General features: G+C 37.9%; 1 protein-coding gene across 7 annotated transcripts in view; it reads right to left on the bottom strand.

The window, feature by feature from the left end:
* The window catches only part of LOC134804747 (protein AF-10), a 453,368-nt gene that overhangs the window by 396,870 nt on the left and 28,616 nt on the right, over nt 1–27,882 (bottom strand). For 3 of the 7 annotated variants that reach the window (XM_063777957.1, XM_063777951.1, XM_063777952.1), the window contains 5 exons: nt 18,915–19,010; nt 15,471–15,533; nt 8,907–9,016; nt 5,857–6,008; nt 4,330–4,431 (listed from right to left, as the gene is read on the bottom strand). In XM_063777957.1, the coding sequence (XP_063634027.1) occupies nt 4,330–4,431; nt 5,857–6,008; nt 8,907–9,016; nt 15,471–15,533; nt 18,915–19,010 (523 nt within the window). The remainder of the gene's footprint in view (nt 1–4,329; nt 4,432–5,856; nt 6,009–8,906; nt 9,017–15,470; nt 15,534–18,914; nt 19,011–27,882) is intronic. The other 4 variants (XM_063777955.1, XM_063777956.1, XM_063777954.1 and 1 more) reach the window with 3 other exon arrangements.

Genomic DNA, 27,882 nt, shown 5'->3' with positions numbered 1-27,882 from the left:
CAATGTTGTGGTTAGTATTATTAATATTAAGGAATAACATAACTATTTCATTCAAGTATTGAACAAGTGGAACCACTAAGAAAGCGAAAATCCTGCAATGATTCTTACCGTGCTGTAAGCAGACCTAAAAATGGTTAGATGGCAACAAATTAGCATAATTTCCTGTCGAATACTGATTGTTTACAAGTAAGTTCATTGACCCTGTCACCTGTTAGGGTTAGAACAAAGTAGTTTTTTGCGTGGATGTTTAAAAGGTCATAATTTAGAAACGGTTGCCCATATTAACATAGTTTCTATGGAGAAAATATAGAGCTTAGGCTAAACTATCTCCCATTTCCGGAAAAGATCGTCGTGCCTTTCCACCCTGTATAAATTAGTTCCCAAATCGTCATTACCGTACATGCAGTATCATTACCGTCCATAAAAGAGTCATTACCATACCATGGTTGTCATCACCATCTTCCGTTTTTATTTTCCGAAAGCGATAACTTCAAATATAAGACACAAATGATTGGATAAATACCAAAATTTCAAGTTGGTGGAGTGTGTTTTATGATCTGATTAAGGTGACGGTAGCGGTGGGTAAAATTTCAGATTCTGTCAATTTACCCCATTTCACACACAAGCGCACTTCACGCACACTACCTCACTTTACTGGGACAGGTCAGTGACCCATCATGTTTTCTTAAGATTGGACTTTTAGTTTAGTATTGACCACTAGCCTCCTTTGAGGGTAAAAGCGTTCCATTGAAAGATGAAAGAGAAACAATGCATTTAATCTTGCTTTCCTTGTCTGTTCATGTCACACGTGACGTACCTATTTAATTCATTTGATTGTTGACTGTTTTACTACCTAATATTGCTTTGTCGAGATACGCGTTTTGTACAATTACAGCGAATAAAACAAGATGTCATTAAGTCAGATGTAAAATGTTATTTACTACTCTATACGGTTTTTCATAAGGTGCAAAATCCATTCAATGGGAATTTAAATAAATAAAGTTTCGGCAGGGTGGCAATTCCATTTTGGCAGATAAAGCGAAACAGAATAGTTCTATCGAACCTGCATACAAATTTTCACGAGAATCAGTTGAGAAATGTGATCTGCAAAGGAGAACATACAAAAGCATTTTTCCCAAGCAGAAACGGAGACCTTTGCTAACGCTCCGCCAATGATGGTTTAGGTACACCTATAAAAAATGGTTGTCCCTGCTGTAATTTTAATATCTTTATATTTCAACCGGTATAGTTTTACCTTTAAAAATAATCGGTATCGCTAAACAATAGCGGTATCTTACTACTTATACGTTCACGAAATCGGTATCTGCTTAACTTGATTGTTACTAAACTAACCTGGAAAATAATCTCAAAATCACCGAAACATTTATGTACAGTCACCTGCAATAATATGTTACGTCATTAGCGCCAACTTTACCTCCAGGGAAACTTTGCCCAAAACGACAATTTTAAACAAATTCGATAATGTAGAAAAAATTATAATAGTTATGGCCACCCTGCTTTTTTTAGTAGAAAATAGGTTATATTTCTGACAAAACTATATACCAAACTTGTGCATAACTTGACTAGGGAATTTTGAGCGAGTTGTCTAATATAGGGTATATTTCGGCGGGCAAAAAATTGATAAATAATAAATGCAAGTAGAAAAAATTGAGAACCCTTTGACAAATATTACCGGGTTTGAGTTATATCACATGAAGCATAGATTTAAACTAAAAAGGCCTAAATACAAAAAAGTTTTAGCGGTGGGCAAAGTAATCCGGTAATTTGGCATCCATACCAACATTGCCCACCACCAAAAACGGATTAGGGTTGTCACTTTCATCTAATTTACCCAACTTCGCAAGTAAAAGAAGGTTATGTTTGTACACTAAAATAAGTTTATAAATATATACTGTATTTAATTTGTCTTATTATCCTTTATTTAGATGTTTTATCCCGTTAACGAATGAAAAACACAGCAAAAATCATATTTTTGGCCATTAAACTATTGTAACAGATTTTCTCAAAAGTGACAACCCTAGCCTTTGCAAAATGCTTAGGCGAGCCTTATTTGGAAATGGGCAAAAACGGGTAGGCAAACATTGCCCAGCAAATTTATTTAAAAGTTTTTACACTTATCGCTAAGTTATTAACAGGGAATGGTAGGATTGCCCAAAACCTTTAAGTGATCCTTAGACATCATCATCACACGAGCTGTATTTGAATACCAAATTGACGTGGGCAATGTTGGCGAAAACCCCGGATATCTTTGCCCGCCCTCTAAAACGCAAAAAAATGGGTAAAAACACGATAAAAAAATTTTTTCTTCAAATAAACTGATGCGTTTGATCACAATGGACGTGCTGAGCAAAAAAAAGTCATATGATGTGAATTTTTGAGAAATTCGTTTTTTAAAAAAAAGCGGGCAAAGTTGGTGATAATGACGGTACCTACTCTTTGAAGGCCGCAAAAATATGTGACATCCTCTTATGGTTCTACAAATAAGATCGTGTCAGATATTTTTGCGGCCTTCATTGTGTAACATAAATTGCAGGTGCCTGTACATTTGGAATAAATATTTTATTTAGTTTCAATGAAAGTTTCAAGTTTAGTATGAAAATACTTCAGATATGCAATATGCACAAAATGTAGACCTAATCGAAATAAAACATTGCTTTTTATAGTAAATTTATAAATCATTCGATAGATAGGTATACATAACAATAATCAGGCCACAGAGCTATTGGCCTGTAAGCTTCATCTCGGTCTTCAAAGCCGCAAAAACTCGCTAGTACTTAGTGCTGGTCTAGCCGTTATTTTACTTGAAGATTTTCAGAGAACAGCACGTACGGCATAATCATAATCATTTATTCGTCGCAATCCATGGTATTACAGATCTAGGTACAAGACTTTCAGATATTACTTATACGAATTACATAACTCTTCCTGTTAATAGGCAATATTTTAAGATAAAAGTTTAAATATAATACAAAATTACAATTGGCATCACAATTCATTGACATACAGAAGTCAAATACGTTTTTAAAATGACGCAACTGAATACCAGCATAATGAACATTGATCCCAATCAGTAAAGATGAGTCTTTAAACTTTTTTCATTTTAAGCGAGTTTTGAAGGAACATAATACTTAAATTCGACTGTAATCGTATTGTTTTAAGATAGTTTACTGCGGTTTTCAACCACAATGACCCGTAAATAAAAGCAAATCAAATTTAAATGAGACGCGAGCTGATATTTATGTTCCCTATTTTTTGAAATACAATTTATCTACTAGTATGCTTTCTCGTGTGCGTATATGATTTAATGTCAATATAATTATCAAAAGCAAGCAAATCAAGCTGTCATTTTCATTTGAAGAAGTACATGTGTGCTCCTGTGTAGCCCCAGCGGGCATCTGACTTGAAGAAGAATTTTGAGTGATGTCGTCAATATATGGAAATTGTTCGAAAGTTTACATTTGAGATTGAATTTCTGTGTTGTCTTTGTGAGTAAAAATATAAATCGATAATAAATTGGTAGCTGAATTATCTAGCTTTCAAGATCACACAATAATTCAATTACTGTCAAAGATAAAATTGTTTTGCTTCTGTCTCAAACGGAACTCCATATTTTGATTTTTTGATACTTTTAGTGTCGATTTGTAGAGAATAACAGCAAATTAAAAATATAATGGCATGAAGAGTCGGTACACGGTTTCTTCGTGAACAAATTTACGTATAATTTAATGCAATTATTAAACATTTATTGAACAAATTATGGTTACAAAGTGAGGTCTAAATCGAAAACGTCATATACCGGCCCCTTAAAAGATGTTTATGAATTATCTGCTGAATATGACGGATAAGTAGCTCTTAATACATACGTTTATATTGATAAATCAAGGCATCGATGTACAATTATTGATGAAATACGTAGTATTTTGGTCTAATTTATCTATTGCTAAGTTTTGAGTTATATATGTACTTATGTCAATGCCAAACGTCAAACAACAAACGTAAAGGACGCATTTATGCGGCGAAGGAGATGGATGTATGTATATTTGCATCATGTGCTGGCTGTTCATGCTCAATGGCCCCTTCGATAAATCTTCACAATTTTACGTACCACTATAAAACAAAAAGAACTAAATAGAATTTTACTGTCGATTCAAGTTTTGGAGTTTCTCAAAATGGCGGAGCCATGGGGTTTCGCAAGGTCTACACACACACAGAGCCAATAATTAATAACATTTTTAAAATGTATACAAGTTTGAGGTTAGTCTTTAGGAATAGTCCCGACAGTATTGTATAAATAGCTAAACAACTTACTGGGAGAGCTCGGCGGAGAGTCCTTTATGGTCTCCTGGTAGATAGGCGGCGGCGTGGGCTGCGGCTGCCGGCGGATGCTGGCCAGGCTCTGTGCCGCCGACTCTGCGGAAATTACAAACCATTGCGGTTATTACGTCTGTGGGTTAATTACCTAACTACCTACTATTTGGTAGTCCATGCTAACTTAACCAAGTTTACCGCGTGAGGTTTATATTTGTCTACGTTACTAGGCTGACATAATATAATGTTAAGCTTAGTTTAACGATTTCCTGCAGACAAACTGATAAAAATTACAGTTTTGCGGGATTTCGTTGTTATTTTAATAATAAATAAATAAATAATATTATATAACGAAATAAGGGTTTCAAAATGTTAGTCGCCATGGTAAACTTGCAATTAATTTATTTTACGGACTTATTATATTATATTTTATTTAGGTTTATAGTAGTGTTGCCATAGTTACATATTTTACTGCAAAGCATAGTCTGACTCTAGAAGTGTATGTTGTGAAAGTAGCCAGTACGATTTCAGAAAGGTTCAGTAGCGCTGTTTTTACATTGATACATTTTAGTGGCAGGCACAATCAAGGAATTTGATATCTATTAGTGATGTACCGACTATTGATTTGGCCGACTAGCCGACTAGCCGACTAATCGGCGCTCGAATGACCGATTAGTCGGCCGACTAGTCGGCTAGTCGGCCAGATCATTAGTTTCGTATAAGTTCAGGTGAATAACAATAGTTTTGCTCCTTTGGTTGCGCTATTCATCATAATTTAGCTTGGCTAAAAGGTGTTATCTACAAGTGCAAAGACTATCACAAGAATCTTCGTTCAATTTCTGTCTTTAGTTCTTTTATTTTGCGATCCTGAGCAGACCGTCAGTACAGCTTGTAGGAGGTATTTCCAAGGCTCTATTTCCCATACGTAGTCGCCAGTTAAGAACTTATCCCCAGTGGTCAGCGTCTTTACGAGCAACGTGCCCTGATTAAGTCTCTAAATTTTGCAATAACATTAATAGTTCCTCATGGGTCCACCATTAAAAAAAAAAACAAAAACGGAATAGGTATGTAATAATAAAAAAATTTACTATCGAACATGCACATGAAATTACACGAGAATTAGTTGAGCCCACCCAACTTACGATAACGATCAAACGGTCAATTATGTGAACTAAAGTTTGTGTATGCACCCTGAATAGGTATTTTAGTAAAATAAACATGAAACATATGGTAAATATTGACTGTTGATTTCTTTTTTTCTGTTTTTCTTTCACTAACAAAGTGCCGACTAATCGGCCATTTTTGCCGACTAATCGCCGACTACAAATGTGGCCGGATAGTCGGCTTTCCCGACTAGTCGGCGACTAGTCGGTACATCCCTAATTTCTATGCCTCGTCGTCATAAAGACACTGAATTTGAAAGCCACGGATCTCATATTATTGTTACTATAATACCAAATTCCATGAGTGTGCGTGAAAAATACCGTAAATATTGGCAATGCTAGGATACAAGTGTTAAGTACTTACGTATAGTGGACGTAGTGGGGTTGCTGGCCATGGTGACGACGGAGGAGGCCATGGCGGCGCGCTTCTTGTTGCGCACCGTGACGGGCGGCATGCCGCCCATGCCCGCCACCGCCAGCCCGCCGTCTTTACTGGACCCGGGCAGGCAGCTCACGCTGGACATACACATTATTCGTTATACATATAGGTATCGCCAAGAGAATTGAGGTGAATGATCACACACACAGCTACACAGATAAGGTACTAATCGCAAAAACAGTATTTAATGAATGAATTAGTGATAAACATGATGATGAGTGACTTGAAGCGCACGATAAACTTTTTGGTCCAGCTTGCAGTTGGTAACTTGCTATCGGTACGAAAAAAATATACTAATACTTAAAAACTCCCTGTCAATATGTATATGATATTGTTGTCGTGTGCACTCCAACTCTAGTGCCCATGCCTAGGGTATATGTACTTCCAAGTTAAAAAAACAACGCCCCACGCCCCTGCCACTCTCTTCGTTTTACAAATATAAATTAATCTCTACAGTATCTCTTTTGATAAAGCTACGAGGGGCGTTCAAAATATTCTCGGTATTGATATCTTACAACCTCTTCTTAAATTTCTTTCGTTACTGGCCGCTAAGGTTTATTCATTGACATTAAAAAAAAATATAATTGGAACCGAGATGTTCTTTTGTTTTTCTGCAATTGCTGAACAAACATGAACATCATGTGCGAATTGACAATGTTAACTAAATTAGAACATCAATGCGTCATAAGATTCTCGACAAAACAGGGTAAAAATCAAAAAACCATAAAAGAGGAAATGGATTGTGTTTACCGTGAGTCTGCTCCTTCTCTATCTACCATTCAAAAGTGGTCAAGCGAATTTAAACGTGGAAGGGAGAGTATTGAAGATGACCCTAGACCTGGTCGGCCTGTAGTAGCTACTTCACAAGAAAATATTGATAAAGTGGAAAAACTTATATTGGAAGATGGTCGAGTGAAGGTAAAATCTATAGCTCAAGTAACCAATCTTTCTATTGGTATCGTACATGATATTATCCATGACCATCTTAATATGTCAAAAGTAAGTGCAAGATGGGTTCCGCGAATGCTGACTCGGCTTCAAAAAGACATGCGTGTAGCGTGTTGTTCCGATGTTATTGACCTGTGCGGTGAAAATCCTAATGAGGTGCTGCAAAGAATAGTTACTGGAGATGAAACCTGGGTTCATCATTATGACCCAGAGAGTAAACAAGAGTCCATGCAGTGGCACATTAAGGGTTCAGCTCATCCCAAAAAGTTCAAGGTCGTCCCTTCAGCTGGCAAGGTCATGGCCACGATATTTTGGGATTGTGAAGGAATATTACTAATCGATTATAAAGAAAAAGGTGTAAATATCACACGACAGTACTACGCTAACATTCTACGTCAATTAAAGGATGCAATCAAAGAAAAGAGGCGAGGAAAGTTAACCAAAGGTGTTCTGCTTCTGTGTGACAACGCCCCCGTCCATACTGCTCATATTGCCAAGGCAGCTATTGTTGAATGTGGGTTTGAAACTGTTACTCACCCACCGTATAGTCCGGACTTAGCCCCCAGCGACTTCTTTTTGTTCCCCAATCTTAAAAAGGATCTGCGTGGAATTTTTTTTTCTGACGATGAAGCATTGAAGGCTGCAGTGGAGGAGCATTTTTACACCAAAGATAAAAAATATTTTTATGAGGGATTAAAAAAAAAAATTGATCGATCTTTTAAGGGGATTAACATAGGGGGGGAGTATATTGAAAAATAAAAATATCAAACTTTTCGTACTTGTTTGTTTTCATTCTCATACCGAGAATATTTTGAACACCCCTCGTATTAGATAATGGTAGATATTTAGAAGCATGGTTTTGTCTACTTGGTACAGTCAGCATTTATAGTAGCAGAGCTAGGACCTCGCTAATGCTCTTACGAAATTATAAGCGATATTTACTTACATGGACATATCATGCGTGCGAAATGACTAACAAAACATAATTAAGGATATCATTGTGCGGTCAATAGTTCAAAATGTAACTTATGGACACTATTTATATTGAGATACATCTCATAAACCCTCTATGATGCTTTCAATATCCACAAATAATGGCCTGCATTAAGATAAACTGTTTTGTTACATCAAATTTCTTATCTATGATAATGTTATTATTGCTTCATTATTATATCAATATCGATTTGGTAGTGACATTCAAATTTCGAACAAAAAAAGCAATTGGATTTGATCTCTAATATTAGTCGAGATGACATTTTATTCGCAAGGTATGCAATGCGAAATGTCATTTGCAAACTATTTTGACAAATCTCGCGTGTTCGTTGGTATCGAACGATATGGCAATCGGCCCCCGACTCTAGTTTGTCTCTGAATTTACAAAAACTCCGGATGCGTGACATGCAAGTGACAAGCCTGAAAAAAGATTTCATTTACCGACATTTAACGTACAGTGTATCTTTTAATTAGTTTGTAAGTATAACATTAATTTGTTTTGTTGTTTTTAAACTAAATATAGCAAAAGTTTCGTGGTAAATGAGCGATGTAGAAATTTCGTAGGCGGCGCCTCATATCCGCGAATGCCACCAGAGGCAACGATGCCTCAATGCCGGCTTTAATACGTGGTTAGTGAATACATCAATATAGAGATTATAATATGTGTGTAGATAAATAAAAAGTGTATGTAACTGTACATAATGAGGCATTAAAACTCTCATGTGGTCCTTTTAAGAAACTCACTACAGATGTGATGGAGTGCATAATTGTTTTCCATCGAACTATCTCGGAAACGTTCGTATTTGTCATGCTACTTCAGTCGACCTCGAAATAGCAAGACATGTTCGTACGTTTCCGTGAAAATACGATGATAAATAATTATGCACTACATCACATCTGTACGTTCGTTTCTTAAACTTGCACTCGTATTTTATTGCCTTTCATTATGTAGCAGTCACAAACTATTATTAACGTTCGCATAGTACGACGTAAAGAAACAAAACAAAAGGTAGGAATCAGTAGACAATGGCAACCTGGATTTGCTGGGGTCTTGCTGCATCTCGTAGGTGACGTTGAGGCCGCCCCAGCTGCTGCGCGCCGGGACTCCGTGCGGCGAGTGGCTCATCCCCGGCTCCATGGCGGCCTGAAACATACAACTACTTTACCGCCTTTCCTTAACAATCATTCACAACTCCTAAGAAGTAATAAATGTGTACCTACAGAAACAAATGATTATCAGCGTATCAAACCTTCCAAGTTTTTACGGCGGAATGCAATAAATACAATGCATGCCGTGTCATTCCGGCTAAGTATAATTAACGGCTGAATGTAGTACATTATTCTAAAATTGTACATCGCAGCCTTACCCATATTTTCAGTCTAAATTCTTTATTGGGTTTAATTTATTGAAGCACTGTGACATTGCCCGCTCAGTGGGCTCATATTGTTCCAATCTAATTTATTGGATTATTATTTGTCGAGCTTAAACTTTAAACGCTTACCATTCTTAATATTCAGAAGTAGGTAATTTAGCAATTACACTAATACCGGACATTGTAATTTTGTATTTGGGAAGCACACAAATTGAGTGATAACAAACACAAGGTTAGCCTATATGTCACAGTGTACGCGCAAGTGTGATATCCCACCGCGAAGGGAACGATAGCAGATGTGGGCCGGCATCGGCAGCGGCATCGTCGCACGACTGAATGGCGCGCCTGGCGGTCACATGGCGGCGCGCGGCGGCGTGCGCGCAGAGCGCAGCCCGCGCAGGTAGCCGAGGGGTTGGGGGAGCAGGTACTAAATGCCGATTATAAGGTATTTTTCAAGGAATAATCTATTCTGCAAACATTTAAGTTACGTGTTGTTTTACAAAGTAACACGTTCACGGAAAACAGCAGGAAAACCATACGTTACACTAATTAGTGTATTATACGAGTAAATATGATAGTAGGTACTTAATGAATAACACTTGTATCTGTTCAATTTTGAAACTACCTATTAATATTTACCGACGATTGACACGTTTGATTTTAATTGTTTATAACTTTTATAAGTTTATATTTTTTTGCGGATTAGTGAGATAGATTTTTTTTTATTATATCTGAGATCAATTGATTATTTTCTCGTGAAAAAAAAAACCTATCTAACAACAAACATATGGCCGTTTGACTAATAAGTCACAAGAGTTAAAGCCCAAGAAGCTTATAAATCCATTGAAGATAGTGGGAGTTGTAGGGATAGTGGGTGTGTGTTGTTCATGTTCACCCGTGCAATGTTTTATTTCTTTCAGTGTAGGGTTCCGTATTGGCCCGTCCGTCACAATGGGCAGACTCAAGGGCGTCACCATGCTCTTGGGCAGATTTAAAAGGGGGTTGTTTTGTACATACCATGGAATTTTTCATTGAAAGTGTTCTTTTAGCCATAGATACTCCTTTTTTTTGTTTTACACATTAGGGTGTTGCTTATTTCGTCGAAATTGAAATTTTCTATGTCTCACCCCCTTAAGAGCGCTATTACATTTCGGCGTTGAGCGAGTTTAGGTATTTTACGCGCTGCGGCAGGCCGTGCGAGCTCAGTACGCCGACCCCTTCTACCACACTCGCACTACAATGATGGATTAAACATTCTTGATCCTTCGCGAAGCATATTGAAATCAACCATAACAACACTAACTGTACTTAACTTTTAAAGTTCTAAAACTGTTATTTGGTAAGTACGAAAATACTAAATGCAGTGCAAATGTACATAGGGGCTGTTCATAAATTACGTCATCTATTTTTGACGATTTTTGACCCCCCCCACCCCTCAAATCATCCAAAAATCAAGCTTCGGATGAATCTGTTTCCTCCTACGTCATGTTACCATCATCCGATGTCCAGACCCCCCCACTCCTCCCATTTGAAACGACGTAATTTATGAATAGCCCCATACTTGTACTTATAAAGGTATATTACTCGAAAGAAATTATAGGTACCTACTCGCTTATTTACATGTTTCGTCATTGCATTTGGAACCTATAGGTTGTAAAGTTTGTATCAACGAGGGTTTAAAAACGAACTGGTACTGAGGATCTGATGATGATTAAGGTGGTCACGGATACCAATCAACCATGTAGTAACATGATTAGGCTCGTTTGATTCGTCTCAACAAGATCTTTGACACTGAAGATACACAGGGTCTGATGATGGAGCTTGAAGGTGGCCACGGGTACCAGTCTATCATGTAACTAAACAACTTCGTGTTTGGGCTCGTTTGATTCGTCTCAACAAGATCTTTGACACAAGACAGTACTCAGGGTCTGATGATGGAGCTGGAAGGTACCATTACCAATCAACCCTGCAACTAAACCACATCGTGTTTAGGATCGTTTGATTCGTCTCAACAAGATCTTTGACACTAGGTGATACTCAGAGTCTGATGATGGAGCTGGAAGGTGGTCACCGGTACCAATCAACCATGCAACTAAACCATTTCGTGTTTAGGCTCGTTTTATTCGTTTCAACAAGATCTTTGACACAAGATAGTACTCAGGGTCTGATGTTTGAGCCGGAAGGTGGTCACCGGTACCAATCAACCATGCAACTAAACCATTTCGTGTTTAGGCACGTTTTATTCATCTCAACAAGATCTTTGACACAAGGTAGTACTCAGGGTCTGATGATGGAGCGCGAAGGTGGCGACGGGTACCTGTCTGTCATCATCAGCTCCATCATCAGACCCTGAGTAGTATCTTGTGTCAAACATCTTATTGCGACGAATCAAACGAGCCCAAACACGAAGTGGTTCAGTTACATGGTACACTGGTACCCGTGGCCACAGTCCAGCTCCATCATCAGACCCTGAGTACTAACTTGTGTCAAAGATCTTGTTGCGACGAATCGAACGAAGCCAAACACGAAGTGGTTTAGTTGCATGGTTGATTGGTACCGGTGACCACCTTCCGGATCCATCATCAGACCCTCAGTACTACCTTGTGTCAAAGATCTTGTTGCGACAAATCAAACGAGCCCAAACACGAAGTGGTTCAGTTACACGGTAGACTGGTACCCGTGGCCACCTTCCAGCTCCATCATCAGATCCTGAGTACTATCTTGTGTCCAAGGTCTTGTTGAGACGAATCAAACGAGCCTAAACACGAAGTGGGTTAGTTGCATGGTTGATTGGTACCGGTGACCACCTTCCGGCTCCAACATCAGACCCTGAGTACTATCTTGTGTCAAAGATCTTATAGAAACGAATAAAACGAGCCTAAACACGAAGTGGTTTAGTGGCATGGTTGATTGGTACCGGTGACCACCTGCCGGCTCCATCATCAGACCCTGAGTACTATCTTGTGTCAAAGATCTTGTTGAGACGAATCAAACGAGCCTAAACACGAAGTGGTTTAGTTGCATGGTTGATTGGTACCGGTGACCACCTTCCGGCTCCATCATCAGACCCTGAGTATTATCTTGTGCCAAAGATCTTGTTGAGACGAATCAAACGAGCCCAAACACGAAGTGGTTTAGTTGCATGGTTGATTGGTACCGGTGACCACCTTCCGGCTCCATCATCAGACCCTGAGTACTATCTTAAGTCAAAGATCTTGTTGAGACGAATAAAACGAGCCTAAACACGAAGTGGTTTAGTTGCATTGTTGATTGGTACTGGTGACCACCTTCCGGCTCCATCATCAGACCCTGAGTACTATCTTAAGTCAAAGATCTTGTTGAGCCGAATCAAACGAGCCCAAACACGAAGTGGTTTAGTTGCATGGTTGATTGGTACCGGTGACCACCTTCCGGATCCATCATCAGACCCTCAGTACTACCTTGTGTCAAAGATCTTGTTGCGACAAATCAAACGAGCCCAAACACGAAGTGGTTCAGTTACATGGTAGACTGGTACCCGTGGCCACAGTCCAGCTCCATCATCAGACCCTGAGTACTAACTTGTGTCAAAGATCTTGTTGCGACGAATCGAACGAAGCCAAACACGAAGTAGTTTAGTTGCATGGTTGATTGGTACCGGTCACCACCTTCCGGATCCATCATCAGACCCTCAGTACTACCTTGTGTCAAAGATCTTGTTGCGACAAATCAAACGAGCCCAAACACGAAGTGGTTCAGTTACACGGTAGACTGGTACCCGTGGCCACCTTCCAGCTCCATCATCAGATCCTGAGTACTATCTTGTGTCCAAGGTCTTGTTGAGACGAATCAAACGAGCCTAAACACGAAGTGGTTTAGTTGCATGGTTGATTGGTACCGGTGACCACCTTCCGGCTCCAACATCAGACCCTGAGTACTATCTTGTGTCAAAGATCTTATAGAAACGAATAAAACGAGCCTAAACACGAAGTGGTTTAGTGGCATGGTTGATTGGTACCGGTGACCACCTGCCGGCTCCATCATCAGACCCTGAGTACTATCTTGTGTCAAAGATCTTGTTGAGACGAATCAAACGAGCCCAAACACGAAGTGGTTTAGTTGCATGGTTGATTGGTACCGGTGACCACCTTCCGGCTCCATCATCAGACCCTGAGTACTATCTTGAGTCAAATAAATACATATAGAATGTCAGGTCGTTTCAAATATTTTTAATCCTGTCCGGTAGTTTATTAAACTGTACCATTATAAATTATAATACTATAAAAACGGTGCTAGGATCAAAGTCTCTCGTTGCGGTTTACACGCACACAGTATAGCGTTTTACACGGCGCCCGCCGCACACAATGATAAAAAACCTCGTCGTCGCCGTTGAAAATGTGCGGAGCCGACCGACACACGTCCTGCCTCTACAAGCTCTGCCGCGGCACTGAGCTGGCGCAGCGCGCGTCATCGGTAATATAGAGTAGTTTTCAAAAAATTGCCAAAAAATTATAGTAGAATTTCATAAACACTAATGTATACCAACAGTATAAGCAAACGTTGCAGATTGCTTGAGTATGAAAATGACTTCGATATTAAGTAGATTTTCGTAGGAATTGACACTTGTTTCGGAGAGAAAATCGAGTTCGTTTTACTTTGATTTTCTCTTTCTCAAAGGTATGTAGGAAAAATATAGTTTGATATGCCTAAAGTACAGGGTATTAGTAATACAAAATAGCCAGGTTTAGCAGAGTAAAATTCTCAACATTTCCAAATAAGAGCTCGCCATTCAGTGCTTCACGGGGTTTTTCGGAAACGACCATCAGAAAAAAAATCATTACTAATTTAATAAGTCCTTTTTCTAATATTTACAACGATATTTATAAAGATAAGAAGACGCTTTTACTGGAACAAGTACTCATTGTTTCTAATAATGAGCGCAAAGTCCTGAATTTCGTCGACTAGTATCATCAATTTTGCATTATTTCGACTTTTCTTGTAAGAGCGCTCTTAAATTGTTCTCTTTCACTAAAAAACAAATGTGGATTTATTTTAGAATTTTTAATTTCGTTTTAGGGGTCGCTACCGAATTTAGAAAATTTGGATCCTTCATACATCTTGATTTTTTTTTTAATTTTTCGTTTTTTTTTTAAGTGAGACAGTGAGTCAAAGTATATGGAAGCTATTTATATGTAATTCAATACTAGGTATAGTCAATATATATTTTTAAATAATTTTTATTCCTGTTTTAGGAGTGCGCACTGCTGAATGAATATTTAGAACGCCTAAAACACGCATAATAAGCTTTAAAAAAATAGTGGGATTATTTTATGTTAAACATTAATACACCCTGACCCGTTGTCTCATAAAAAAAAATGGCCAAGTGCGAGTCGGACTCGCACACGAAGGGTTCCGTACCATTATCTATAAAAACGGCCACCCATCCAAGTACTGACCCCGCCCGACGTTGCTTAACTTCGGTCAAAAATCACGTTTGTTGTATGGGAGCCCCACTTAAATCTTTATTTTATTCTGTTTTTAATATTTGTTGTTATAGCGGCAACAGAAATACATCATCTGTGAAAATTTCAACTGTCTAGCTATCACGGTTCGTGAGATACAGCCTGGTGATAGACGGACGGACGGACGGACGGACAGCGGAGTCTTAGTAATAGGGTGCCGTTTTACCCTTTGGGTACGGAACCCTAAAAACGAGGAAAAAAGACAAAAAAAAAATAATCTTGTATGGAGGGTCCAAATTTTAAAAATTCGGTAGCAACCCCTAAAACGTAATTGAAAATTCTGAAAAAATATCCACATTTGTTTTTTAGTGAAAGAGAACAATTTAAGGGGGTGAGACATAGAAAATTTCAATTTCGTCGAAATAAGCAACACCCTATTTATTACACATGGCTCAAAAGTGTGGGCCACACACAACTTTGACATTGAATGCGTGAAATGGGTTTTCAATACCCCTATTCTCAAGCATAAGGCACCCTGCACTATACCCCGTAGTGGTAATTAACTTTTTCTTCCAAAATGATTTCAAATATTGCGATACAATAATATACATATAGGTACTTAAACGACACTAGAATTCGGTGCATACTTACTCAAATTTAATTTTGGAGGAACAAAGTTTCCACTACTCTTTTTTTGAGGGTATAAAAATATTACTAAAAAAACGGACTACATATTTAATTTATATTTTTAAATTAGGTGAGGTATCTTTATATGAATACTTGCCTGTTTTTGGGGTTGATGGAATATATGAGGCGAAGGTGCCGACATCTCTGGCGGTGCTGTTACCTTTATTGAATATAAATTGAAATGTTTAATACAAGTAGGTAATTACTAGAATAAGTTGTTAGCAACAAACATCGAAACTACAAAGATATATAATCATTACGAAGGGCAAACTGAAAGTTTCGGGAATAGAAAAAAAGCCTTTAAATGGAATAGAGTCTGTGCGGAAAGAGAAGAAAATCGTGAAATGTAGGGGAGCCCATACGTTCTACGACTCTTCTCTTTCCGCACAGACCCTAACAGTTATTTTTGTTTTACAAGGGATAAGTTGTTGTTTAACCTCTCGTGCGAATATTATGACTTATGATATCGCAGCGAAGGATTTCAAAAAAGTGGCATCTTGAGTGTTGCAAGGGTTTCAAGGTACGAGTGTAAAAACAAATTTTGCTACCTAGTGAAACATAAAATTTCTTCTTACCACACCAACGTCAGGAAAATACTAACTGTAAAATGTTACAAATCAAATTTCGGCGTCTGAAAACGCTGACTATGCATCTTATTTTAGATTTTTGGGAATATTAAATAAAGTCATCAGGGCTGTATGCAGGATGGTCCAGTAATTAGACTTTGCCACCCGATAGTCATTTGTTCTACGAGCGGTGTGAGGCCCGTCATTATCGTGGTGAAGGATGACACGTCGATTAGGGTCATTTTTCGCAGATTACAGTAATTTTCAAACAGAAAGGGCACGCTGACAAATGTCATCTCAATAAAATTTTGCGAGATTTGGCGTTTTAAGGATAAATTATATGGGAGATGACACCTGGTCGTCACGTGACCCGATTTCGAGACAAACGTGCTCACAATATTTTTGGCTATGCTGCGGTAACATACAAATTTTGACGACTTGGGCTCATCTTCATAGACCCTTTTAGAGCCTCTCAAATGCCGGAACGTGGATGCGTGCAGGTAGTATTGAATTTTAATTAATTTTTAGGGTTCCGTACCCAAAGGGTAAAACGGGACCCTATTACTAAGACTTCGCTGTCCGTCCGTCCGTCCGACCGTCCGTCCGTCCGTCCGTGCGTCCGTCCGTCTGTCACCAGGCTGTATCTCACGAACCGTGATAGCTAGACAGTTGAAATTTTCACAGATGATGTATTTCTGTTGCCGCTATAAAAACAAATACTAAAAACAGAATAAAATAAAGATTTAAAAGGGGCTCCCATACAACAAACGTGATTTTTGACCAAAGTTAAGCAACGTCGGGAGTGGTCAGTACTTGGATGGGTGACCGTTTTTTTTTTTGCTATTTTTTGGTTTTTTTTTTTGCATTATGGTACTGAACCCTTCGTGCGCGAGTCCGACTCGCACTTGCCCGGTTTTTTACCTTTCATATGCTGAAACCCGAATCCAATTAATAAGAATTCAATACTTACTGAAATTAAGCTCTATACCTACTAACGTGGATCCGCGTTCGGAATATGTAAGCTTCAAAACTCAATTTAATATTGAATTCCCGAATCTTTCAGGGCAGCCTACGTAACTGATAGATAAAAAGATCGATCTCAAACAGCATATCGCCCTATGCCTGTCAAGAACTGTCACATATATAAAATAAAACAACAACATCATCCTAAATTCGCAATGTATGTTTGATATCTTGCGGTATGTATAGATTTTAACAAGCGTAATCCCGTAATTGAATACTGGTATCGGTTTATATGAAATAATACCGAGTTTTGGTCCTTTACAGACCTATTAGTATTAGTTAGGTATATTAAAATGTATTTTCATATATCTGGGGGCACGTGCCACCATTAACCATATAGCATCTTGGTATTAGCCAGAAAAAATAATCTAAAAACACGTTTGTAAAATGCCTGTGTCTACTTCTAGCTTCACCAAAATGTGTCTTTTCAACATCCTATTTATGTAAGTATTCTTGACTATTAATTTCAATACTCATTTTTATATGGATGACAGTTATACCTTATTTTCTTTTTAGGGTTCCGTACCCAAAGGGTAAAACGGGACCCTATTACTAAGACTTCGCTGTCCGTCCGTCCGTCCGTCCGTCCGTCCGTCCGTCTGTCACCAGGCTGTATCTCACGAACCGTGATAGCTAGACAGTTAAAATTTTCACAGATGATGTATTTCTGTTGCCGCTATAACAACAAATACTAAAAACAGAATAAAATAAAGATTTAAATGGGGCTCCCATACAACAAACGTGATTTTTGACCAAAGTTAAGCAACGTCGGGAGTGGTCAGTATTTGGATGGGTGACCGTTTTTTTTTTGTTTTTTTTTTTGCATTATGGTACGGAACCCTTCGTGCGCGAGTCCGACTCGCACTTGCCCGGTTTTTTTTTGTGACGCATACGAATAAAAGTTAAATAAGTTTGAAAAGCCAAGTTGAATACTATCCGTTTGAGCAGTAGCCCTACCTGAACCGAGAACATATTACATTGTTAATGTATTCATGAGTCGCGCAAGCCAAGCATCTTCAGGAATTCTCTCGATGAAGAGAACATGCATAATCAATGCTATAGTTACGCAACATGAAGGCAAGGCGGTTAGTATTCCTAGATACAGCTAAATAAAGTTAAGCAGTCAACAGATCTCTTATAAGTTATAACAGGCACCATAGTGAGAACCAACTCTTTCACGTGCAACAAGTACATATTTAACATTACAAACCAAATGGCACGTTATAGTAAAAGATCTGTTCACTCGGGACCACACAACCGTTATTTTAATGTGAAACGAACCAATGAAAACATAAATCGACCCTTTGTGAACTTTTTAGCCACAGTTATCAATAACATGTGATGTGATTCAACAGGGGAGGCGAACGATTCAATACACACGTCATTCAGTGGTATTACCACATAACAACAGTAAACAAGATTTTCAGGTTAGTACCCATTGAATGCGCTGCCCTATGTAGGTATATCAGTGTTGATCGGGATGCGAGTGGTAATCCTACAAACATTCAACCCACGGCTCGGCATGGGCCCATTAATCGATCGTTACAGTTACAGTATACCTAATCAAATATTTATCTGCTTTTTGCGATAAAGAATTTTTGAAATTGGATATTGGGGAATATATTAGGACATTTTTAGTAGATACTACCAGAGGCTAGTATTAAAATTAAAGCATAATAAAATAGTTATGTTATGATTTTACGTCAGATTTAGAAAAAATAAATGGTAAGTTTGAAGAGTTCCTCATTCTGGGCAGACAAAACACGAAATCCTAACAAAAAATGTATTTAATTTACCTTCGCGTCACGAAAACTCCATACGGTTTCGTAATTCAGGGGAAGATTTTTTAGGACGTATAGTGACATTTTTTTTTTGCTTAAATTTTTCTTTTCTAGACCTGTACAATTCGTTTCGATTAAATAAGGGCTGGTGGTAGTGGTCTCGAAAATAACCTGTGCTTGGGCGCTGAGGTTGAGTCCGTGGCTGGTGGACGGCAAAGGCACCGATACGAGCAGGGACGCCGGCCCGTCGCGCTCGCTTTTCACGCCCTACACAACCCACGCCATCATTAGCCGTACCAACGTGCTAGCATTCAACCAAACTCTTATAGGCCTCACCACACTTAGCGTCGTGGAATCGGCTTTAGCCGCTACGCTACTAACGCGATTGGAGTCATTTGGATATCTACGGCTCTAATCAGCTAATCACTACTGTCAAGACACTTCTTCGACGGCTGACCCCGTGACGGGGTCAGCTTGTTGCATTGTGACGTCGCTGACAACGTACCAATGCAATCTGGAATTTGGCACGAAGCAGAATCTTTGACAACAAGACTAGGATCACGTTATTGGACACGAACTTCCGACCTTAAACGATTCCACGTCGGTAAAAATGGCTTGACCTTATAAATGATAATAGAGTAACGAACAACAGAAGCGTAAGCGTAGACAGAGGAGGTATTTATCTAGGAACTAGCCCGACATTCTTGCCTAAAAATATTGTAAAATATATTGTAATAAACAAAACAATAAAAAAATTCAGAATATCCTACCTAGTCGAAAATATCAGACCGAGTTTACCAATGCTGGGGTGAATGAAATAATTTCTATTACGTATTATGTGAATGACGTTCTGACAAATCAACCGGTAGTAACTTCTTCGATCAGTTCACGCCAGCTTTAGTCAAACTACTTTTGTAAGTGATCTTCTAACAAACTTATTTTTGAAGGCCTGGTTTGTAACATGCGGCATTCTAAAATAGTATTTTGTGCAACAGGTACATAATAAGGGGTTTTAAAATTCAAGGGTTGATGTTACAAAACCAGAATAAATAGTTTTTTTTTAAACAGGCCCGGATAATTTTAAGACCTACGAGTATTATGTACCTACCGTTTTAAGACAGCAGCTAACACCTAAAATGATAAATAAAATCGAAGGATACGAGAGTAAATCAATCTTGTAGGTAATTGAATATGTATTAAACTGACATTGTACGTTCCTATTGCTAGTTGTAGGTATATTATGTGAGGTGGATTGACATATTGTTTATTTATTTGAATCTTTCAGTGTATAACTTATATTTTAAATGTACCTAAATGAATTGTATAAGTTAGCTATATACGCCGGAAAGGTCCATCATACCAGCTGCATGGAAAACACCCTATATCACTTGTACTAAATGTAGTTTACACCTAGGTATGGTGGAGAAATAAAATAATTGATATTTCGTGTGTAGATTTTCCTGATAATTACCTCTAATTTTGAGCCAAAACCTTGGAAGTGTACGATGAAGTATCTATAACACTTACATTCATTGTTTTAATTTAATGTTTTTGTTTTAACTAAGTACCTATTTACGAATTTGTAGATAATTCAGAGAACGGCATATAGTGGCCATACATTTTTCCGTTTAGGTGATAAAGAAAAAAATAACTATGTGACAAAGACTAAAAGTTGGGGAATTAGTAGGACAACAATAGTAATATACTGATTTATATGTACAGTCACCAGCAATAATATGTTACTCTTCGAAGACTGCAAAAATATGTGACTTGCTCTTATGGTTCTACAAATAAGATCGTGTCAGATATTTTTGCGGCCTTCGTTGTGTGACATATTATTGCAGGTGACTGTACATAAATTAATTGGTTTATTAGAAAACACAATTCCCCCAATGAGGGTGCCACTGGACACTAGAGGGCGCAAATGAAATTAATTTAGATATCACTGTCAGTCATTTAATTGACAGATTCAAGTGCTGGAGTAAAAATATATACACGGTGTAACATGAGGAAACCGAATAATTTTAACAGCGTATTCCTGATCATATTTAGAGACAAAAATGTCCTATAAACTTTTTTGAAATTCGCCTAGTTTAAGAGATAATATTAATTTAAAAAAATTCAAGTTTTTATTGCTACATAGTGTAAAAGGCCTTTTTGATGGTGATGTTGCTGCTATGGGACGTGGTCTAAATATCCTTATTGATAGATGTCAAAAAGTGACAAGTAACACTTTGCAAAAAGTAGGTTTTACGAAAAAAACATGTAAAAATCAATTTTAAGTCACAAGTTTACCAATAACATTTCTTTTTATGTACAAATACATTTAAAAATTGAAAAAAAAAAACAAAACAAAAAAAAATTTTTTTTTGGCGAAATTGACCTAAACTCATAATTCATTTTTTCCTTCTTTTGACCTCAGAAATGCGTGGTTAAAATTATTCGGTTTCCTCATGTTACACCGTGTATTTTAAGCATAAATAATTGGCTACTTTCCTACTAGTCAAATCAGCTTCTTTTTTAGAACTGTCAAAACGATTTGCTAATATGGAATTTATATGAAAACGTGTGTAGTGACGTCACAGTCAACTCACCTACTTTTTATACTTCCATCCGATTTATTAAATAGAAATTTTGTTTAAAAATAACTGCTATCTATGTTTTTCTAATAATGATCTGGTGCTTTATTTCGTGCACGGTGTGAAATAATTTATTTTAAGTAGAGGAAAGTACCCAATTGTTAAATACATGCTATTGTTTCCGAAGATACCTAAGCATGTAACGATGATACAAAGCTGCGCAAACAGAAGCAAAGCTGAAATAAGAAAATAGCATGATGAAATGAAATTCTATCTTGAATTCTATATTTTTATCTATACTCCAAAACTATGTTTGATTTGATATTAAAATAACTGCTATTTGAGTTTGACTTTCAATCCGGAGGTAGCGGGTTCAAACCCCGGCTCGTATCAATGAGTTTTTGGAACTTATGTACGAAATATCATTTGATATTTACCAGTCGCTTTTCGGTGAAGGAAAACATCGTGAGTAAACCGGACTAATCCCAATAATGTCTAGTTTACCCTCTGGGTTGGAAGGTCAGATGGCAGTCGCTTTGGTAAAAACTAGTGCCTACGCCAATTCTTGGGATTAGTTGTCAAGCCGACCCCAGGCTCCCATGAGCCTAAAATTAAAAACAATGATTATTGAAATGCTACGCAATTCTTCATACTTTTTGAGATGTACATTTTATTGTATTAAATCACTGACTTAATATTAGAAATAGACACACAGAGCGGAACAAAAATGTCAACAAAATGTGGATCAGAATGACATTAGCTGCAAATTTGCATTGATGATAAAAACGCTTACGTAAATTTTGAGTCAAGATAAATGTTTTGTACGAAAAAGAACTTACTGTCGTAAGCATTAAGTGTCAAATTTGTAAACATTATTACCAGCACTGTTAAAACTTTAAGTCCGATGGCACTAAACGTAACTTCACCTTTGTATTTACGTCAAACAACGTCAAACGAGAATAATGAACGAATGGAGTCCCTTTGGTACATTTTAATAGGTATTACTGTACAGAAAAACCGAAGTAATAAATGAAACAAATTTAATTTGATCGGGAGTTCAAATAAAATTAATTCATGGTAACAACCCGTGTAAGTTATCATAAAATAAATTTATAAATTTATTATATTTTCCTTGAAATAAATTCAACTTATTAAATAACTGTGTATTTTAGATCTACATAATACTCTTCGAACTTTCGTTCTTTGCAATATAGTGCACGGGGACATTCAGGTCGCTACTGGTACTGATTGGTTATGGTCTTTATCAAAAAAATCCTGTGGTTGTCACTGTGTTCAGACAGGTTTAACATTTACAGTTAGTCGATGTAAGCCCTTATTGGTCGTGTATATGTCGGAAACAGGGAAATGCGCCGAACACACAAGTGCCGTTTTGCCTTGTTTAAAACTGCATCACCCCTATCTCTTGCTATAATAGCAGTCCACTCTGCACGTCGCATAGGTTTTCTTGGAAATCTTGAATTTAAACATAATATTATATCTTACGAATTCCATATAAAAATAAAAAAGTATTGGCCTCACATCGACTCATTATATTTTTGTTCCTTCACATCCCTTCTTTGGTACTAACAAAATAATTTATTCAAAATCATGAAATTACCACCAGATTACATAAATTATGTAATGCTATCCAAAGAACTAACCGAAAGAAATACATTCCATGCTTTTTCCTCGTTTTATCATTGTTGTTTTTGCATATTTTTACGACCATTTTACGACATTGTTGACAACTTCACATTTGAGCGGTCCATACAAGACTAAACGAAAAAGTAACGCGTGATCTGTTTTAACGTTACTTTTGCGGGGCCATTTTTTGCGGCTGATTGGGTATCCAGTTCTTATTCTATATCAATGTATTAAATGTATTTTTTCTTGCATCTTTGGGAATCTTTTTTGGAATATTTGTGGTAGAATCGTATAAAATTGCGAAACCATTTTTCTAGTTTACATCGGTGACATTCGATGAATATCTACGTCTGTAGTCAAACAGTAGGGTCGGGTCGGCAACAGTGACTATGATTTTTTCGGCCATCCAAATTATACTTTGATTATTCATCTGTCCCCCTGCATTATCAGTTTTTCAATGAATACAGTAATAAAGTAGCTAGTCTAGGTTTAAAAAAAAGGGAAATGAGCCACTGTGTACCGGTACTGGGGTACTGTGACTCTACCCTATAGTACACAGGGACTCTAACAGTACACAGTGACTCTACTGTATACAAATTAATTTATTTATTTATTTATTTATTTTAAACTTTATTGCACAGTAAAAAATATACAGTGACAAAAGGCGGACTTAATGCTACACGGCATTCTCTACCAGTCAACCTTTAGGCCAAACAGAGAAGCATAGTTGGTGCGGGGTATGTAAAAACACTAAAACTTGATGCTTAAAATTAATAGGTACAAATATAAATGTAATACGAAGATAAAATAAATATATATACAACAACGATATATACGTATATGTATACAATAATGATATATAATATATATATATATATATATATATATACATATATATACCTGCTCCTAATTTACTATGATTTAATTATGAGACTTTTCAAAAAGATACTTGCGCAGCTTGCGCTTGAACGTTAACTTAGTATCGGCTTGTCGTATGCTGAGAGGCAAATCATTCCAGAGACGGATGGCTTGCACGGTGAATGATTTGGACATAGCACTAGAACGGTGATGCGGGACAGCTAAAACAAGTTTACGAGCAGTGCGAAGTTCGCATCCGGGTCGGGCAGTTACAAATTTAAATTCAGATCTCAAGTAATCTGGCGCCACTGGGTCAAATAGAATGGAGAACAGGGTGCATAAACTTTTGAGACTTCTGCGCTCACGAATACGAAGCCAGTTGAGTTTATGGCGAAAGGCGGATACGTGGTCATATTTCCGGAGGCCATAAATGAACCGAATACAGTTGTTCTGTAGTCGGTCGAGCTTGTCCAGTAATTCTTGCGTCACATTAGTGCAGCACACATCACAATAATCAATGACAGGTAACACCAGTGCTTGAATAAGGAGAGTTTTGGTAGAAATCGGTAGAAAATGTTTAAACCTATATAGCGAGCGCAAGGTATACGTAACTCTTCGACACACATCGGACACTTGGGGTTCCCAGGTCAGGCCACAGTCAAACAGCAATCCTAAGTTTTTAACTTTGGTGGAAAAAGGGATGACAATATTTTCGAAGAGAATCGGTGCAACATACGTGAAGTCCTTATTTAATACCAGACGCGGATTCCCGATAATGATAGCCTGACACTTGGAGGGATTCACAGCAATTCCGAAGTCTTTGGACCAAGATGAGATGCGATTGAGGTCATCATTCAATCTCGAGATAGCCTCATCCACGTCCTCAAGCCTCGATTGGGTGTAAAGTTGTAGGTCATCAGCATATAAATGGTAGGAGCACTTAATTTTGGTTGTAATCAAGTTAATAAAAACGGAAAAAAGCAAGGGAGAAAGTATACCACCCTGAGGAACGCCCGAAGTTAGGTCGCACCAGTCGGAAAGCGACTGATCAGCTCGGACGGCCTGGCGGCGTCCCTGTAGGTAGGATGCAAACCACTCTGCCACTGACGACGAGATATTTAGGTGATTAAGTGTAGCGAGGAGGAGATCGTGATTTACTGCGTTGAATGCGTTCGAGAAGTCAATTAGGACCAAGACAGTAACTAGTGAAGATTCAATGCCAAGCCTTACATCTTCAACGACCTTTAGCAGCGCAGTGGTGGTACTGTGACCTGGGCGGAAACCTGACTGTAGCGGTGAGAGGAGATGGTTGGAAAAGATGTGGGCAGACAATTGTTTATGGACAACAGCCTCGAGGACCTTTGATAGGAACGGAAGGATAGAAATTGGGCGGAATTCTTTAAGTAGAGTGGGATTAGGGGTTTTCGGGAGAGGAATAACAAAGGCACTACGCCACGCAGAAGGGAAAATACCCGAGGACAATGAAAAATTTACAATGTAAGTGATGATTGGTACAATGTTTTCTAAGATATTTATTATCATTAACCTACTTATCTCGTCATGTCCGATCGCATTCGACTTTACCGACACTAGCACCTTACGTATCTCGTCGTCAGTAGCCGGGGTGAAAGAGAATGTAGTTATAGAAGGAGATGGCAGAGTACTGATGAAAGATAAACTAAGAGACTTTGTAGTGGGGTCTAAGGAAGAAGTTTTAGAAAAATGATTATTAAAATCGTTTAAAGGGAATGGTAAAGAATTAGAACTACACTGAGAGCTACCCACACCGATAGATTTTAGAAACTTCCATGTGTCAGCAGGCGAAGAAACAATGACATTATCGTGAATATATTTCCTTTTCGCAGCTCGCACTATCATGTTGCATCGATTCCTTGCAGTTTTATAAGCGGTCCAATTGTCATCACACCTATGCTTTTTAAACTTAGTGAATGCTCGATCACGTCTAGTCATTGCAATTCGGACCGATCGAGTAATCCAAGCAGCGGGCGGCCGCTTCAGTTTGACGTTACGGACGGGCGCATGAGTGTCAAATAATTTTAATACCGCCGCGTTTAGTGAGTCAACCGCCTCGTCAACCGTCGGTGCTATAAGTGTTGGTGTCCAGTCTATCGCGCAGGCATCACGTTTTAGTGCGTCAGCATCGAGCCTAGCAAAACTACGCAGTTTAATTGAGACCGATTGCATCTTAGGAGGTCGAACCTTGTAACATAGATAGACAAGATCATGGCGTGAGAACCCTGGAGCCGCAAACTGACCTACTTTGCCCACGTGGTCACTCGAGGAGGTCAAGATGAGATCTAGCCAAGAGTCCGAAGTGTCAGGATTGTAATGGGTCGGATTTAAAGGCAACACATTAAGGGCCGCAGATTCAATGATGGATAATAGCTTGCGGGAACGGGTATTATTTTTCAAGAGATCGGTGTTAAAATCGCCCATGATTATGTGATGTGTGCCCAATGTTATGAAAGACGCGAGCAGTAGTTCTAGTGATAAAAAATAATCTACTGTAGGTGGACAATAAACTACCCCCAGAACAACCTTTGCCCCCTTAATATTTACTTCGACGACCAAGTGCTCCATGGAGTTAGAAAATTGAGAAGGGGACGACGATAAAATATTGAAGGGGACATCACTGCGCAAGTACATGGCAACACCGCCTCCGCCTTTGCCCGTGCGGTCGTTGCGCAGAAGAATATACCCAGGGAGCCCATATGAAGTAGATGGAAGATTCGGTTTTAGCCAAGTTTCTGAAATCAGAATTGCATGGGCACAGCAACTGGAAAAGGTATCAAGGAGGTCGTTATGGTGGCTAGGAATGCTCTGGGCATTTAAATGACAAAGGTTAAGAAGTTTCTTCGAATTTTGGAATTCACGCGTGATAAGGTCACCAAGGGTTTCCGGCTCAGTCAACGTCGAGTCATTGAGAGAATAGAAAGAAGAGGACAAGTCGCAAGCTGAGTAAAATGATACATCATGTGACATAATACACTAGTGCAGGTATGTAAATAAACTATATAATAAATAACAATATTATAAATAAATATAAATAATAACAATTATTGTATATGCTTTATATATGTAAATAACTACAAATATACTATTACACCTAAATGATAGCCAGAGGGCGCTGTTAGAACCCGCCGGATCTAACAGCGCCCTATTATTATTAATCAAAAACTATGATGTCTAAGCAGTCTCGTTTATTTATTTATGTAGGCTTAACTATTTATAAATACCAGTCACATAAAAGTTATCCTACCAAAACACTTATGATAATCTTTGATTATTGAGATCAACTTATTATCCTTTTTTTCTTGCACTTGGAGATCTACAAACATTATACAAATTTAAAAGGAGTTTCCATCTATTAATTTTTCAATGTAATATCAGGCGTGATGGTCATTATCGTAATATAAAGGAAAACAAATCAAAATGATGTGGCAACAACGATATATGTCAAGGAGGGAACAGTGACTCGGACAAAATAGCCGGGTACATTGGCTCACTCACCCTTATTTCAAGATGAGAGAGGCCATTTGCTTCCATGCTAATACAGCAGAAACATTCAGTAATCGAACAAATTCAAATGGGCGAGAAATGGTAATAGGTCTGTTGCAAGTAACAAAGAATCATGGAAATAAAGGCTTCAAAGAAACATACATGTTAATATGATTCTAAAATATGGCCCAATCTCAGTATAAACATAAGGATTATTAATATATTCAATAAAATAATAGTGCAAAATTCTCCAATCGACCATTATTACTGAAACGCCAATCAGAAGCGTTCTAAGCAGTGACGTCATCAATCCATAACATATTTCTTAGAGCAACATAGACAACCTCATTGACCGAAATCCATACGTCCTCACCAAAGAGGTCGAAGGTGCAAAAAAAAAAATATTTCGCCACTAAACATTTATTACGTCCAAAAAATATTATTACACGATATAAAGTAGATATCTATTTGTTATTATCTAAATAATACGATATTTCACCAACAAACTTTTATAATTATTTGGCTGAATGGAACTATCA

The sequence above is a fragment of the Cydia splendana genome, chromosome Z (genome assembly GCF_910591565.1).
Source record: "Cydia splendana chromosome Z, ilCydSple1.2, whole genome shotgun sequence".
NCBI classification, from domain to species: domain Eukaryota; kingdom Metazoa; phylum Arthropoda; class Insecta; order Lepidoptera; family Tortricidae; genus Cydia; species Cydia splendana.
The sequence above is the reverse complement of the archived record's forward strand: the minus strand, read 5'-3'. Positions and strand labels throughout refer to the sequence as shown.